Below are 17,762 nucleotides of genomic sequence, written 5' to 3' on the forward strand. Positions count from 1 at the left end.
CATAACCACCCTATTAATCTTACAGATAGCTGAGATCTCTTTACAAGTTCTCAATTTCCCTCTGACTTTTAGGGCAGTCTATAATACAGTCCCAATAAGGTGATCATTCCTTTCTTATTTCTCAGTTCCATCCAAATAACTTCCCTGGATGTATTTCCGGGAATATCCTCCCTCAGCACAGCTGTAATGCTATCCCTTATCAAAAACGCCACTTCCCCTCCTCTCTTGCCTCCCTTTCTATCCTTCCTGTAGCATTTGTATCCTGGAACATTAAGCTGCCAGTCCTGCCCATTCCTGAGCCATGCTTATGTAATTGCTATGATATCCCAGTCCCCTGTTCCTAACCATGCCCTGAGTTCATCTGCCTACCCTGTTGGGCCTCTTGCATTGAAATAAATGCAGTTTAATTTATTAGTCCTACCTTGTCCCTGCCTGCCCTGACTGTTTGATTCGCTTCTGTTCTCAAGTGTACCAGTCTCAGATTGATCTCTTTCCTCACTATCTCCCTGGGTCCCCTTGCCCCACCAACCTTACTAGTTTAAATCCTCCCGAGCAGCTCTAGTAAATTTCCCTGCCGGTATATTAGTCCCCTTCCAATTTGGGTGCAATCCATCCTTCTTGTACAGGTCACTTCTAGCCCAAAAGAGATTCCAATGATCCAAAAATGTGAATCCTTCTCCCATACACCAGCTCCTCTGCCATGCATTCATCTGCTCTATCCTCCTATTCCTGCCCTCCCTAGCTTGTAGCACTGGGAGTAATCCAGATATTACTATTCTTGAGGACCTCCTTTTTAAATTTCTGCCTAACTCACTATAAACTCCCTTCAGAATCTCAACCTTTTCCCTTCCTATATTGTTGGTTTCAACGCGGACAATGACCTCCTGCTTGCCCCTCTCCCCCGTGAGAACATTCTGCACCCTCTCTGAGACATCCTTGATCCTGGCACCAGGGAAGCAACACACCATTCTGATTTTTCACTGTGGGCCACAGAAACGTCTGTCTGTACCTCGGACTACAGAATCCCCGAACACAATTGATCCCTTGGAAGCCGACATATCCCTTGTTGCATTAGAGCCAGTCTCAATACCAGAAACTTGGCTGTTCGTGCTTTGTTCCCCTGAGAATCTATCACCCCCTACATTTTCCAAAACAGCATACCTGTTTGAAATGGGTATATCCACAAAAGACTCCTGCCCTAGGTGCCTACCTCTCTTACCCTTCCTGGAGTTAACCCATCTATGTGACTGTATCTGAGACTTCCCACCTTCCTATAACTGCCATCCATCACATACTGTTGCTGTTGCAAATTCCTCATTGCTTTCTACTTTCTCTCCAACTGATCCATTCGATCTGGTAAGATTCGCATCCAGCAGCATTTATGGCAGATATAATCCACAGTAATCCTTAAACTCTCTTTAAACTCCCACATCTGACCAGAAGTACATATCACTGTACTAAAGGCCATTTTTGCTCCTTCACAATCTACAGACCCAGAAAATAACACCTTCTTATTCCTCTCCAAAACACTGCCCCAGATAAAATAGAAGTTATAATTATTAATTTAAAGTTTAATCAAGAGACATATCTCCAAAAACATATAATCAAGAAAGAACCCACTCTACGCACTACTGCAGCCTTTCTATTGGACACACTTCAAACAACGATTAACTTATCTGACTCTGTGCTGTGAACTTCGCTCAAACCGGTTCCTCCAAGATTTCACTGTTTGTTAATTTTCCCAGACACACTCCAATGTCCAGCGACACATGAATTCAAAACAGCAAAGGTGGTAACTGTGCAAGTTCTCTCTCTCTCTCTCCTGCATTGTCCTCACCATGTGCTTCCTTTGTTTGTTCTTCTCCCTTTGAAAACTGCTGTTGTTTGGACTTTTCTTTTTCCAAAGTTCCAAAACTGTGGAGAAGGATTTGGAAGCAAGAGAACTTGTGAAAATAAATAGCTATGGATTGAAAAATGTTCATATTACAGAGGAGGAGGTGCTGAATGTCTTAAAATGCATAAAGGTAGATAAATCCCCTAGAACTGAATAGGTGTATGCTAGAACTGTGGGAACCTAAGGAAGTGATTACTGGAACCCTTGCTGAGATATTTTGTATCATCGATACCCACAGGTGAGTTGCCGGAAGACTGGAGGTTGACTGGTGCCACTATTTATGAAAAGTGGTGAGGAAAAGCCAGGGAACTAAAGACTGGTGGGTCTGACATCGGTGGTCAGCAAGTTGTTGGAGGGAATCCTGAGGGACAGGATTTACACATTTGGAAAGGCAAGGACTGATTAGGGATGGCCGGCATGGCTTTGTGCATGAGAAATCAGGTCTCATTAATTTGATTGGGTTTTTTGAAGAAGTGATGAAGGTAGTGTGGTGGATGTGATCTATATGGACTTCAGTAAGGTGTTCAACAAAGTTCTGCATGGGAGACTGATCAGCAAGGTTAGATCTCATGGAATACAGGGAGAACTAGCCATTTGGATATAGAACTGGCTCAAAGGTAGAAGACAGGGTATTGGTGGAGAGTTGCCTTTCAGACTGATGGCCAGTGACCAGCAGTGTACCACAAGGATCGGTACTGGGTCCACTGCTTTTCATCATTTATATAAATGATTTGGATATGAACATAGGAGGTATAGTTGGCAAGTTTGCAGATGACACCCAAATTGGTGGTGTAGTCGACAGCAAAGAAGATTATCTCCATGTACAATGGGATCTTGATCAGATGGACGGGTGGCCAAGGAATGGCAGATGGAGTTTAATTTAGATAAATGTGAGATGCTTATGTGAGGACTTATGCACTTAATGATAAGGTCCTGGGGATCAAATAAAGAGACCTTGACATGCAGATTCATAGTTCCTTGAAAGTAGAGTCGCAGGTAGATTGACTAGTGAAGAAGGCGTTTGGTATGCATTCCTTTATTGGTCAGAGTATTGAGTAAAGCAATTGGAAGATCATGTTATGGCTCTGCAGGACAGTGGTTGGGCCATTTTTGGAATACTACGATCAATCTTGGCCTCACTGCTGTCGGAAGGATGTTGTGAAACTTGAAAGTGTTCGGGAAAAATTATTATGATGTTGCCAGCATTGGAAGCTTTGAGCTATAGCAAGACTCTGATCAGGCTGGGGCTATTTTCCCTGGAGGATCAGATGCTGAGGGGTGACCTTTATAGAAGTTTATAAAACCATGAAGGGCCTAGGTAGGGTGAATAGTCAAGGTCTTTTTTCCTGGAGTGGTGGAATCCAGAACTAGAGGGCATATGTTTACGGTGAGAAGGGAAAGACTTTAAAAGGGACCTGAGGGGCAAACTTTTCTCTCACACAGGGTGGTGCGTATATGGAATAAGCTGCCAGAGAAAGTGTTGCAGGCTGGTACAATTAGAACATGTAAAATTCAGCTGAATGGGTACATGAATAGATTAGGTTAGATTACTTAGTGTGGAAACAGGCCCTTTGGCCCAACAAGTCCACACCGACCCACCGAAGCGCAACCCACCCATACCCCTACATTTACCCCTTACCTAACACTACGGGCAATTTAGCACGGCCAATTCACCTGACCCGCACATCTTTGGACTGTGGAGGAAACCGGAGCACCCGGAGGATACCCACGCAGACATGGGGAGAACGTGCAAACTCCACACAGTCAGTTGCCTGAGGCAGGAATTGAACCCAGGTCTCTGGCGCTGTGAGGCAGCAGTGCTAACCACTGTGCCACCGTGCTGCCCATCAATAGTAAGGCTTTAGAAGGATAAGGGCACATGTTGGCAAGTTGGACTAGATTAATTCAGGATTTCTGGTGAAAATGGACAAGTTGGAGCAAAGGGTCTATTTATTTGCTGTATAGCTCTATGACTATGACACAGTGTCTCTTTTTAGACACAAGAGACTTGTTTTTCTGCCCCTCCTTGTCTGCAGGCATGCTCATAGGAAAGTGTGTTTGGTAGAATATCTGGCTCCTTTTGAGGATTTGCCCTGAGAGCTGATCTTCTGCTGCTTCACCTCAAGGAAATGTGGGACCTGCTGAAGATTCATAATGCACTATGCTTAGAAAGTGCTCCTTGTATCACTCAGTCAACTGTCAGGCCTGTGCAAATGAATGAATCCTTCTGCTGTAAATGGAGTAGATCCCTGTTGCTGACACCTTTAAAAACAGCAGAAGAAAAAAATCAACTTTCTGCTCTCTATTTTCAGTAATTTAGTTTTTTAAAGGATAATGAATCTTTTTATGGCTACTATATATTTTATTTTCAGTAAACAATCAATGTATCTTCAACAAAATAGAATTCTAAAGGCTGTTCTTTCCCTAATGTAACCAATTCTGCCGTACTATAGAGCAGACAGAAGTCATGCAAGACTTTTGTTTCAAAAGTAAATTGATTACATATTTTATATATTTCTGGTCACTTATCTAGAGCACTAGATGAAATAAGTCACACAAAGCTGATCTTTTTTGCTTGTTTGTAGGTTTTTCCACTGCTGCCGTGATGCGCACGTACGACATTAGCAAGGCTGAACCATTGTCCAAGGAGCAGAGGAGATTATGTTTCGATACTCACGCTCTAGTTCTAGAGCTGGAGAATAATGGTGAGTAAAAGACAGCACTCCTGCTAAATGTTTGAATTTTATTGTATCCAACTTAAAATTAGACCAGATTAGATTCCCTAGAATGGAAACAGGCCCTTTGGCCCTACAAGTCTACACCAACCCTCCGAAGAGTAACCCACCCAGACCCATTCCCCTACCCTATATTTACCCCGACTTGGCAATTTAACCAATTCACCTGACCTGTACATCTTTTGGATTGTGGGAGGAAACCCACGCAGACACAGGGAAAATGTGCAAGCTCCACACAGTCGCCCGACATGGGAGTTGAACCTGGATCCCTGGGGCTGTGAAGCTGCAGTGCTAACTACGGAGTCACTGTGCTGCCAATATTCTGCTGAAGATCAAAACTAACTGTTTCATTCTGTGCAGATGGGACTTGATATTTTGTTTTTCATTTTTTAAATTACAAGTTAAATTAGGGCAAACAGAAGAAAATAAGTTTCTAAACTCATGAATCTGCCTAAGCCTACCACTTTCAGACCTCCAGATTGTCTAGTCTGTCACATTCTGGAACTATACAATGGCAACAGAAGTGGTATTCCCCACTACATGGATGTTGCCGTCAATCCAAAAAGTCATTCTGCCTACCACACAAATGAGTAACAGACATCACGTCCCTTCAGCTCTTTGGAACAGGCAGCGTACTCAACCAACCATGTGCTTTCAAAATTCAGAACATGCTCTCCAACATTAGATGTGAGTCTGTGATTGGGCAGCACTGACTGAACAATCATGAGTGAGCCAAGAATTACACCAATAACCAATTTAAGATTATCTAACAAGCTTACAACACTGCTCACTTACATTTGCTAAAAGCTACATATATTGATTTGTAGGGGCTGGGCTTCTGCTAGAAGAATGAATTTGCCTAGTTATTGTACTTTTACAATTAAACAGTTGTATGGGTGACCCCTTCCTGATATATTCTTCTTGAGGTGTTTCACCCAACCAGGGTGCATTTGCTTTTTTTCTTAACTTTTCTAAAAAAAAAAGCTTAGGTGGTAATCGGTTGAGGCAGTGCCATGGAGAACGCACCAGGAAACAGGGTCCATTTACCCACAATTAACACACACACACACACCATTTCTCATACAGTGTAAATTATCCTTCCCTTTGAAATTCTGATATCTGTCTTGATGAGTGCAAGATGAGAAGCTTAAGTATCATGAAACAGAATTTTGCAGGTTGGGGGGAGACAACCAACCAACATTCCTTGAAGATGCCTACAGGTAGCCATAACATGCTGATGATGGGCTCAATTGGTAGATACTGGGCCTTCTGTCCCTCAGTGGGAGGAAATCTCACCCTTTCTGGGGTTGCTTACCAATGTGCAACTGTTCTGGCAGCACCAGATCTTGTACTGGGCACTGTCTGGAATGTAGGCAGGCCCAGGAAGAAAGAACTATGGATTGCATACCAGGTAAAAAGAGGCATTGGGTGGGAAGATTTAGTGACCTTAGGGAGGGGATGGAGAGGTGAATTTTAAATTCAATGGTGGAGAAAGGAAGGGTATTGGGTGCTATCTTCTGGACAGGTGCTCCTAATGTCATAGTACTATACCACTTGTTGACTTTTAAAAATGTTTTGCACAAAATTTGCTGCATACTTCCATGCCATCCATTTTAATGGCAGGAGTCATGTATTATTGGTGTCATTCAGATCAAACTCAAAGGATATTTAATTATTTACATATGTTAAGAAGGCTGCTGATTTTTGACACATCCACCCTCTCTATTTGGGGGTGCGTGGTCATCTAGGAGTTGGCTTGGAAGGTGGTAGGTTGTGCACATGCCCTATTCGATGTTGAACCTCTCCCCACTCAGTACTGAAACACATCTTCTGGGCATGGCATGGAAAATCTGGCAGTATGTCACCTTTTCAGAAAAAGTCAAGTTCCACTTGTGTTCTGTACTCTTAGGCAACAATAGATTAAGTTATCACAACCTTTTAACTTGAATGTTTGGTGATTTTGTTTTGTTTACTTTCTGAGGGGCTTAATGGAAGATCTCCACCAAGTTTTTACATGTTACCTCCTCCAGTATATTCTCCAGTATCATCTCCTCCTCCTCATATGTTCTTTTCTTACAGCTTCACAGCCTCATACATTGTAAAAACTGAGGTCAAGGGCTTCTTTAGTATCTCTACCATTTCCTTAATTCTCCATAGCAAAGATTCCTTTTAGATTACTTACCTAGTCCACTTCCTTATGATACTTTCCATGTGTTTTGAATTTTTAATACAGTTGATCTTCCTGTCTAGTCCCTCATGACTTTATAATCCTTAACAAAAGACTGAAAGCACTGCGAGTGCTGGAAATCTGAAACAAAAACAGAAATTGTTGGAAAATCTCAATAGGTCTGAAGTGTCAAAGGGTCATCAGACCCGAAACATTAATTCCGATTTCTCTACACAAATGCTGCCAGACATAGTGTCATAGAGATGTACAGCACGGAGACAGACCCTTTGGTCCAACCCGTCCACGTCGACCAGATATCCCAACCCAACCTAGTCCCACCTGCCAGCACCTGACCTATATCCCTCCAAACTCTTCCTATTTATGTACTCATCCAAATGCCTCTTAAATGTTGCAATTGTATCTGCCTCCACCACTTTCTTCGGCAGTTCATTCCATACACTTACCACCCTCTGTGTGAAAAAGTTGCCCATAAGGTCTCTTTTACATCTTTCGCCTGTCACCCTAAACCTATGCCCTCTAGTTCTGGACTTCCCGACCCCAGGGAAAAGACTTTGTCCATTTACCCTAGCCATTCCCCTCACAATTTTGTAAACCTCAATAAAGTCACCCCTGAGCCTCCAATGCTCCAGGGAAACAGCCCCAGCCTGTTCAGCCTCTCCCTAGAGGCTCAAATCCTCCAACCCTGGCAACATTCTTGTAAATCTTTTCTGAACTCCTTCAAGTTTCACAACATTTTTCCGATAGGAAGGAGACCAGAATTGCATGCAATATTCCAACAGTGGCCTAATCAATGTCCTGTACAGCACAACATGACCTCCCAACTCCTGTACTCAATACACTGACCAATAAAAGAAAGCTTACCAAATGCCTCCTTCACTATCCTATCTACCTGTGACTCCACTTTCAAGGAGCTATGAACCTTCACTCCAAGGTTTCTTTGTTGAGCAACACTCCCTCGGACCTGACCATTAAGTGTATAAGCCCTGCTAAAATTTGCTTTCTCAAAATGCAACACCTCACATTTATCTGAATTAAACTCCACCTGCCACTTCTCAGCCCATTGGCCCATCTGGTGCAGATCCTGTTGTAATCGAAGGTAGCCCTCTTTGCAGTCCACTGAGAATTAACCTTTAATTTCCTTAATCATTTCTGTTCTCTGCATTTGCTTTATGATCATTAGTTTGAAATTGTTCAGAGATGTTATGACACCCCTCTGGAGCAGCTGGTGCTTGAACCCAGGTCTTCTACCTCAAAGTTAGGTGGACATTTTAATTGTTCTGTGTATGATGCACATCATTTTCTCTCCAGTTTGTGGGTTAGTTCTGTTTTAATTGCATTAAAATTTGTTTCGCTTTCCCTCAGTCAGGGACTATTAATGTTTGCTCCCTCTTTTCACTTATTTTAAACGGAATCTCTTTTTGGACCATTTCTTCATTCAAAATTGATTGCTGTCTCTTCTTTCTTAGACTGACAGTAGCAGAAAAAGTCCTGTACACGTTGTATGCACCCTTCTCTTTATTCATTACTTGTGTTTCATTTCTCCTACATCTTTGAATAAATGAAACTAATCTCCACTATTGGGACCTCAGTACAGACCAATTGCACACTTCTAGAGAGACAATCAATATTTCACATTACCCCCTAAAAGTGTCCCATCTACAAATTGTGGCAGATCTCAAATTTTACAAAAGAGAAGACTGTGTCGCATGGCACCAAGAATTTGCATTCAGTAAATAAATAATCATAAAATTTATTGCAGTCATAGAATTGGTACAGTGCAGAAGGAGGTTGTTCTGTCCATTGTGCTAACTCTTCAAGCAAGCATCAGTACCTAATGCTAATCTGCTTTTTCCCCGTACTCTTGTACGTTATTTCTATTCAAATAATCATCCAATGCCCTCTTGAATGCCTTATTTAAAAGGGTAACTTTTATTAAACTTAGAACACCACTTTTTCTTCCTGCTCCATTTTCCTTATTTTTGTATCCGCTATTTAGCTTACCCGCCCTACCCTATGATATCATAAGGAAACCATTTGCATCCTGGAGATAATCTAATGAAACTTAGCTATATGGTCTCCAATCCAAATAAGTCCTTTTAAGTATGGAGACCAAAATTACACAATGTTTTACATAACCGAACTGATTTTTATTTTTCATGGACAATTGATTCTGTGAGAAATTAGCAGTCTGTTCTAGAAAAGCAAATTTTTGTATGAAGTGTCTTGTCACTTAGTTATAAAGGTGTTCTGAGGCAGAAGGTTGTAAATGTAAACATTTTTATGCAATGTTTTAGTTCTTCAAAAACATTTTGACTCCTGCACCATGGAGTTGTGACTATACTATCAACAGCTCCGTAACACACATTTCAAGTCAAATGACCAACTTTCTTTCCATTCTGAGCTGTGTAATTCAGATTTTACTTGCGCGTACACACATATATTATTCTTCTGGGTATAAAAGAAGGGAATTAGGTAAAATATCAATTATTTTTATCTACAGCCTATGACTATTCCCTCATGAATGTATGTTCAAGACCTTCAATGGAAGGTTTTTGTAGCTTTTGTCTTAACAGTTACATGCAAGAAAACCCAAGAGGCAGTTTTAATCATTCATATGTATATATTTATATTTCATAGAGCTTCTGTAGTGTGTGTTGTGTACATGGGTAGATTTTGCTAGTAATTCCCCACAAATGATGGGGCAGCTGCTTGCAATTCTTTAACAGTCAGAAATGTTTCTGTGATGAAGCTAATGTAGTGAATGATCTGAACTGAGCTGATTGTACAATGTTTTCATTTTAGTTGCTGCCAAAACCCTGTCTAGCATTTCAGAATGTTTTGAATCGGAGTATATTTATTGTCCAGTAACAGCTTTCTCTAATAGCTGCTGAAAAATGTCAACATTCAAAAAGTACTCTAATTCTTGATGTAACATTTATCTTGGGTCACCTTACAAAATGTTGGCTTAATGATAACCTTGGTATTATCTAATATGTTCGCTTTCTTCAGGAACAAACCATTCCATTGTCAGTACTGAACTTGAGTGTATGTATTTTTTGATTCTTGGAGCCAGAGGAGACAGGGAAAGAGTCAGAGTCACTGACTCTGCAAGTCCATATCCATTAAGGAGGCCCCTGCTCAACATAAAAGCAAAGTACTGGAGGTTGGAAGTAAAAGCAGAAAACGTTGGAGAAACTCAGCAGGTCGGACAACATCTAATGTTGGACAAAAGCAGAATTAATGTTTCGAGTTGAATTACTTATACAGTCAAAGTCATACAGCATGGAAACAGACCCTTTGGTCCAACTCATCCATGCTGATCATGAATCCTAAATTGAACTAGTCCCATTTTCCTGCGATTGGTCCATATCCCTCTAAATCTTTTCTATTCTTATGCATGTCCAAATGCCTTTTAAATATTGTAACTGTACTTGCATCTACCATTTCCTCTGGCAGTTCATTCCACATACAAACCACCCTACGTGTGAAAAATTTGTCCCTCAGGTCCCTTTTAAATCTTTCTCCTTTCACCTTAAAGTTATGCCCTCTAGTTTTGGTCTCTCTTATCCTGGGGGAAAGACCTTGACTATTCGCCCTATCTGTCCCAAATGATTTTATAAATCTCTATAATGTCACTTGGAATTGTTCTGAAGAAGAATAATATTGAACTCAAAACATCAACTGTTTCTCTTTCCACAAATGTTACTAGACCTGCTGAATTTCCCCAGCACTTTCTGTTTTTAATCATGCTCAGCATAGTTTTGTTCCAGGGCGGTGGTAAAAGTTGATAAAGGAAGTAGGGTGCGGCTGGCAAAAAATAAGACCCGACTTTGTTTACTGGAATATCAAACCAGTTATAATAATGACTGTCAGGCACTTTGACAATTATATCTGTAGAATCAGTTGACATAGATAGCCAGACATGTGTTTACTAACATGACCTGAATGGATGTTTGACTGGCCAATACTCTCCGTCTAAAATGCATTGTTGACAAAGCTTGCAGGGAAATGATACTCAGGTACTTAGTTTGATTAAATACATTTGTTACCTTCTAATAAGCTACTTGATCTTTGAAGATTTTTCAATTTTTTTATTCATACCATGATGCAATTAATTGACAACTTAGGCAATGTATTCCAAAGGGAATATTAATTTCTCTTGGTTCCACACTCATCTGTAGTTCGCCACTCATCTGGAGTGCCAGGAACCATGTCTACGTTCAAAATGGGCCCTACTCCATCAAAGTTGCAAAGTGATTGAAATACCCCCATGATGAATCTGGCAAGGGAGGAAATGCTGCATGTGGGCTTGTTACCCATACCTTTATCCTGCACTAACAAAACTTGCTGCAAGTGAGAATTGAGGCAGGAGTCCAGGAATCATGCCTTGTCAAATACTTCTAAAGGCCTCCTCATTCAACCTGGCTCCACAAAAAATCCAGGCCTTAATGGGTTTATTAAAATCCCTATCTCTAATCTCCTTGTGTATATGTTGCCTACGTTATCATTGTTTCCCATTAGTCTTTGACCCCTGTGCTGGCTATCGCATGTTGGGTGCCAGTGCTGAAACAGTCAACTTTAAAATTCACATCCTCCCATTCACGGTCACATCATTTCCTATTCATATACCCAGCCCTACAATCGTTTGAGAACTCACACACTTTTGTCTGTCACAAACTTGTTTCACCCCAGATTAGTAGCTGTGCTTTCATCTGTTCATGGATTTCCCTCGTTAAGCCTCTCTGCCTCTTCAGATTATCTTTCCTCTTAAGACACCTTTGGAAACATGCCTCTTTGACTAAGCTTTTAGTAACCTAACCTAAGGTCTTCTTTGGATTAGTCTCATTTTTTTTGTCTGATCATATTCCTGTGAAGCATCTTTGATATTTTATTATATTAAAGGCATTATGTAAACACAAATTGTTGAGGGTGAACAGTTCAAATTGTAAGTATTTTAAGACCACCTAACTACATTAACAAACTAACCTCAAACAAAATGGGTGATAATGTAGTCTATACCACCACCTGCAAGCAGACTATCGGTGAAAGACAAGTAGTTCAAACTAGTTTCATGCTCCACACATGTAATACTGTATACTCTAGTCTGGCATGTTTTCCTAAGTGTTTTGAGAGGTTCCTGTCGTTAGGGTCCTTGAGTTTAAGAAGTTGAAATAGCTCTGGGAAGTTGGTGTATGTGGTTATGATCATGCATGTTTTTAAAAAATAAAAATTCTTTGACAAATCTATTTTGCCTCTGGTTTACAGTACCTATCCAAGAGGATGGGGAGTTAAGCAACTCTAAGGTTTTATCTCTGACATTCTATACCAAACTGACCTGCCTAAGCAATATGTCAGCTATGTTTCTCTTTCTTTCAACCAGAGTCATAGAGATGTACAGCATGGAAACCGACCCTTCGGTCCAACCCGTCCATGCCGACCAGATATCCCAACCCAATCTAGTCCCACCTGCCAGCACCCGGCCCATATCCCTCCAAACTCTTCCTATTCATATACCCATCCAAATGCCTCCTAAATGTTGCAATTGTACCAGCCTCCACCACTTCCTCTGCCAGCTCATTCCACACGTACCACCCTTTGCATGGAAAAGTTGCCCCTTAGGTCTCTTTTATATCTTTCACCTCTGACCCTAAACCTATGCCCTCTAGTTCTGGACTCCCATCCGCAGGGAAAAGACTTTGCCTATTTACCCTTTCCATGCCCCTTTTTTAAAATTTTTTCTGACAAATTTATTGAAATGCAGAAAACATATAACAAAATGTAATCGGTCATCCAAAAGACTTTTTTTTTAGTGTTTCAATTTTAAATAATAAAAAAAGTTACAAAGCCAGAACAGACGCAAGTTTCATATCCGAAATGAAATACATTATACATTAATACAAATGCAGATGATTCATCTCCCAGCAAGTTGCAGTCAATTGTTTGATTTATTCCCCGTGCAAATTAATGACAGGGAATTTTGCAGCAGTCTCCATAAACAAGAATCCTTGTTGTACAGCAGTTTTCTGAAGGATTTCTTAGCAATTAGTCTTTTTCACTTAATCGTGCACCTTTTGTGATCGTTCCTCACTGCTGCTGGATTCGTACTCAGAACCCTTTCCTCCATCCTTGATATGCAGTCTGTTAAAGGCTTTCATCCAGAGCAACCCCAGGAATTCTGTCCCACTTTTATAGCGCTGGAAGAATAGCAGCATCTTCCTGGATTTGAGCTCCATTAGAGCCTGTGCTATGTCCTGGTCCCCATGCTTCTCCTCCCAGATGATCCTTGCCCACTCCTCGGCGTCCTTGTCCCCACTCTTCCCGAACAGCACTTGCATCTGTCCCAGATCCATGTCCTGGAAGATATTGGCTGAGGCTTTCTTGTGGGACTTGCGGACCCACCTGCTGTTGCCATACCAAGCCGGCAAACGGGACACAGAGCGGTGTTAGGCTCCATCTGGCAAGCCAGCTGGTCACTACCGGTAAACACGCGAGCTCCAACCCCCCCGTGCCCTGCCCTTGCTCTGCTGCGATCCACTCCCTATTTGATGTGAAGTGATTAGCCTTCACTCTGCAACTCTATCCTGTGCAAAAGACATTTAGTCAAAGATCTACTAATCCCCTCAGGTGGATGTTAATAACAAAAATAATTTAAAAAGACCTCCAATGGATTTGGATCAATATTTATCCACTAACCAGCACAAACCATTTGGGAATTATCATATTGTTGTTTGTGGTACTTCTCTGTAATGAAGTCAGCCAGGTCCACTTCATAGAATGAATTTCCTGATTGGACCAGATTAACAGCCCCAATCAGGAAGCCCTGGCTGACAGATACCAAGCGTGTCGGTCATACTGTTCACTCTGAGAGCTGGCCCTGAGGGAGCTGGATCAGTGTTAAAGACTCTACATGTGTAAATAAAGGGTGATGTGGTGATGGGATACTAGTCTTTGGAGCTGTTTCAGTGGCAATGGAGAAAAGCATGCTCCTGAAGAAATTCAGTTTTCTTTGAGTCGGGGTAAGCATTTCTCGCATCATGCTGTTATTTGGAAAGCTCAACTCGTTTGATCCTCCCTTCAAAGACTGGGTTCAGTATGTGGAAAGAATGCATTATTTTTCCACATTGAGGCAAATGAGAAGCAACAAGTAATTTTCCTTGTGGACCCAGAGCCTTTTCAGTTATTAGAAGCCTACGTTTCCCTGAGGCACCAGTTAGTAAAACCTATCAAGAGTTAATGGATTTAGTTCAGGAATATTATGATCCCAAGCTGCCTCTGATTCTGAAACCCTAACAGCTATACTCAGCAATTCAAGAACCAGGGGAATCTGTATCAAATTTTTAACCAGATTAAGATGAATGGCTGAGGCATGTGATTTTGGTTAACCCTTAATGAGATGCTGAGAGACCGTTTGTTATGTGGGATTAATGATGCAACCATGCAAGAGCACCACCTAGCTGAAGCCCAGCTCGACTTCAAACAGGTACTACAGCTAGTTTTTATCATTAGAAAATATAGCAAGCTGAGCATTTGAGTTGCAGGGTATTCTGATGGAAGTGGACAACCTTGTCAGTCCAACTGAGCATCGGGAACACCACTTGAGAGAAGGCAATTGCATAACCTTACTCAGGACATATCCTGAACAAAATCCCAAAACAAAGCCGAGCCTTGGCCAAATGGTTAAAATTTTCTTCAGGATCTGGGCTGGCAATCCGTTGTAGTTGCTGCCAGAAAAAGGACTCCAAATAGCAAATGAGTTTCATTGGATCTAAATGGAGTACCAATATATGAGACTGCCATTTGGAGTATTCTCAGCCTGTGCAATTTTTCAGTAAATGGTGGAGAACAGTTTACAAGATCTATCCCAGATTGCCGTTTATCTAGATGCATTGCTAATAACAGGAAGACCAATAAGGAACACTTCGAGAACTTGAACGTAGTTTTTGGACATTTCTTCCAGGTGGGCGTACGCCTTAGAAGGGAAAATTGTGTGTACACAGGCACCGCAATGACCTATTTGGGTGACCAGAGTTGACTAGACCCATTGAAAATAGTGAAGGCATTTAAAGTTACCCTGCTCCTATGTCTCCCAAGCTGAGGTCTTTCCTTGGGCTGTTAAATTATAATAGAAAGTTTATACATTGCCTGGTCTCCATCTGACATCTTTTTGTTTCAATTTCTGAAAAATGTTCAGATTTTGAAATGGTTGCATGGCCAAGCCATAGCTTTCATGGTAGAGATAAAGCAACTATCTTTGTAATATTTAGAGTTGGGAAGTTCCAGCAATAGCTTTTTTATGGAAGTAACTTGTAAAAATAACAGACCACAAACCCCTGCTTGGTCTACTTAAGGAGAACAATGCTGTGCCGCCCGTAACTTCAGGCTGAATTCAGCAGAGGGCACTAATACTAAGTGCGTATAACTACAAGTTAGAACACCATCCAGGAAACCAAGTAGCAAATGTGGATGCACTGAGCTGCCTCCCAGTGGCAGATACACCACTGGTGGTACCACTGGAAGAGTCTATAATGATTTTAAATTTTCTGGCCACACTTCCAGTCATAGCTGACAACATCAGACTTGGGATGCAGAAAGATCTGATCTTGGCAAAACTGAAACAGTTGGTATGATGGGGGAAACCAAAGGGCTGTTGCAAACCAAATGAGAAGCAGAACACAGAGGACAGCATATTATGGGGAGCAAGCGTGATTGTCCTGAGCAAAGGTTGCTGCCAGATACTGGCTGAACTGCACCAGGGTCATCCATGAATTTCCAAACTGAAAATACTTTGCCTGGTGACCAGTATTGATACAGACATAGCCACATTGATGGGGCAATGTCCTCAGAGCCATCAAGGACAAAAATTACCACTGACAGCTCGCCACATTCATGGGAATGGTTACAAGTTGACTATGCAGGCTCTTTCATGGGCTTGTTCTTAATCATGGATGCCTCCTCAAAGTGGTTGGACTGCAAATGACTTCAAGAACACAATACTGGTCACAAGACACCTCAAAGCGAGAGAGACCGTTTACTATTTGGGCCGAATTGTATTGTAGAAGCTGTGGGAATGGCCCTGCATGGGTAAGAGGCATGATCGACGAAAGGTCAGGTCAGGTCGGTGCAGCGGTCCTGAACAAGCACATGGACCAAATGAAAGCTGCAAAACTCGCAAATGGTGTGGGAGCAAAATGTGCCTGGCTTCTCAACAGCCTTTCCGACTGTCTGGAACCCGTGGGTTCTCCCTGTCCATCTGGTATTAAAGACATCTCAGAATCTGAGATGGACATAGCGGATATCACTGTCCCGATGCCTTTGTCACCTGAAGGAGGGAATTAATTTTTTTAAGCTGCTCCAAATGCAAGAGGTGAGCCACTGTGCATTACATGCTGCCTGTATCAGAGGCAGAGTTGGAGGAACCTGAACTGGTACTAAAATGCACTGGGAGAAGTTACCAAAAACATGAACCAGCCTATGTCCTCGGACTCTGGGGGAGGGATGTAGCGATTGGAGCTTATCTCTCCACGCTTCAGGCTAACTGTCTTTATTCCTGATGAAGGGCTTTTGCCCGAAACGTCGATTTCGCTGCACTTTGGATGCTGCCTGAACTGCTGTGCTCTTCCAGCACCATTAATCCAGTGATTGGAACAAGGTCAGCCAAGTGGACCTCATAATGAATTCCCTGGTTGGGGCTGTTAATCTGTTCCAATCTGAGAACCCTGTCTGATAGATAATGTCAGACATTCTGTTTGCTCTCAGAGCTGGCTCTGAGGGGCCTGGATCAGTGTCAAGGACTCGCCATGTGTAAATAAAGGGTGAGTTGGAGACAGGATACCACCTCTGTCGAGTTATTTCACTCCCTGTGCATAAACTGCCATATTTTCTGTACCTTACAACAATCACAACATCAAATTCACCATCATCTCCTCAACACATTTTGGGCATCCTGAGGCATTGTAACAACCTGTATAAATGCAAGTCTTCCTTTTACCTGACTGCTCAGTTCAGCTAAGGAGCCTATTAATGAACAGTCATTTAGGCAGCAAAAGAAGTAGGTCAATTACAAATAGAAACATTTTAACGATATCTTTATTTTTAAATTCTTTTTTGTTGATAAGGTTTTCAAAAAGAACAAGCAGAGGCTGTAGTCACAATATTAGCAAATTTAACCTGTGCTAATATGGAATCCACGTACAGGGACATGGTAACCAAGGCACAGCAGGTAGGTGGAGCTTATGTACTAGAAACTGGCTTTTAAATCCCATTTTTCTGATAAAATGAAAACAAATGGTGAAGAATGGTGTGAAAACCTTTATGGGTAAATCTACTTCTGACTATCCCAAGAAAGGTGAAGAAATTATCATAATTTACTGCACATCTTGATGAAAAATGCCCTTCTTTTTAAAATAAGAGGAATAAAACCCTGCTGGGCAAGAGGCTGGGAAACCAATTATTTAGATCATTTAAATTACAAATAAACTGCCCCTTTTTTTTAGAAACCAAGGCCTGGATATTCCATTGAATCTCTGATTAAAGCTGACTCTGTGGGAATTGATGATTCTGACTGGCAACTTCCCAGTGTCTTGAACTCTCCAAAGGAATCCATTAAAGGTAGATAATTGAGAGGGTTCTGCTTCTGTTAGGTTAATAGTTACCCAGGGAAAGCTAGAAGATTGGATGCCAAGTTTAGCTCCTGGGTAAAAAAAAAACTAAGATGATCCACTAACTTATACACCTGTCCCCCACTTCTGCCTGCCATCACCAAGACATCTACCAGTATCCTGTCCAGGAACTACACTGCTGGCCTGAGCCTCCAGGGCCCAGTACCCTGGTGCCCACTGAACTTGCTCACATCTCCACCCTCCCACCACAACTGCACTCCTCATTCCCTTGCAAACCAGCCTGAACAACATCTGCCCCCTTGCAGGCAGGCACTGACATGCCCCTC

The 17,762-nt window shown here is 41.8% G+C and overlaps 1 protein-coding gene across 1 annotated transcript in view; it reads left to right on the plus strand.

The window, feature by feature from the left end:
* ccdc90b (coiled-coil domain containing 90B) overlaps positions 1-17,762 on the plus strand; it is a 41,293-nt gene that overhangs the window by 3,764 nt on the left and 19,767 nt on the right. Inside the window, exons 2-3 of the mRNA XM_060826606.1 lie at positions 4,480-4,599; positions 16,933-17,036. Coding sequence (XP_060682589.1) covers positions 4,480-4,599; positions 16,933-17,036 — 224 coding nt within the window. The remainder of the gene's footprint in view (positions 1-4,479; positions 4,600-16,932; positions 17,037-17,762) is intronic.

Source organism: Hemiscyllium ocellatum, chromosome 6 (genome assembly GCF_020745735.1).
Source record: "Hemiscyllium ocellatum isolate sHemOce1 chromosome 6, sHemOce1.pat.X.cur, whole genome shotgun sequence".
Lineage (NCBI taxonomy): Eukaryota > Metazoa > Chordata > Chondrichthyes > Orectolobiformes > Hemiscylliidae > Hemiscyllium > Hemiscyllium ocellatum.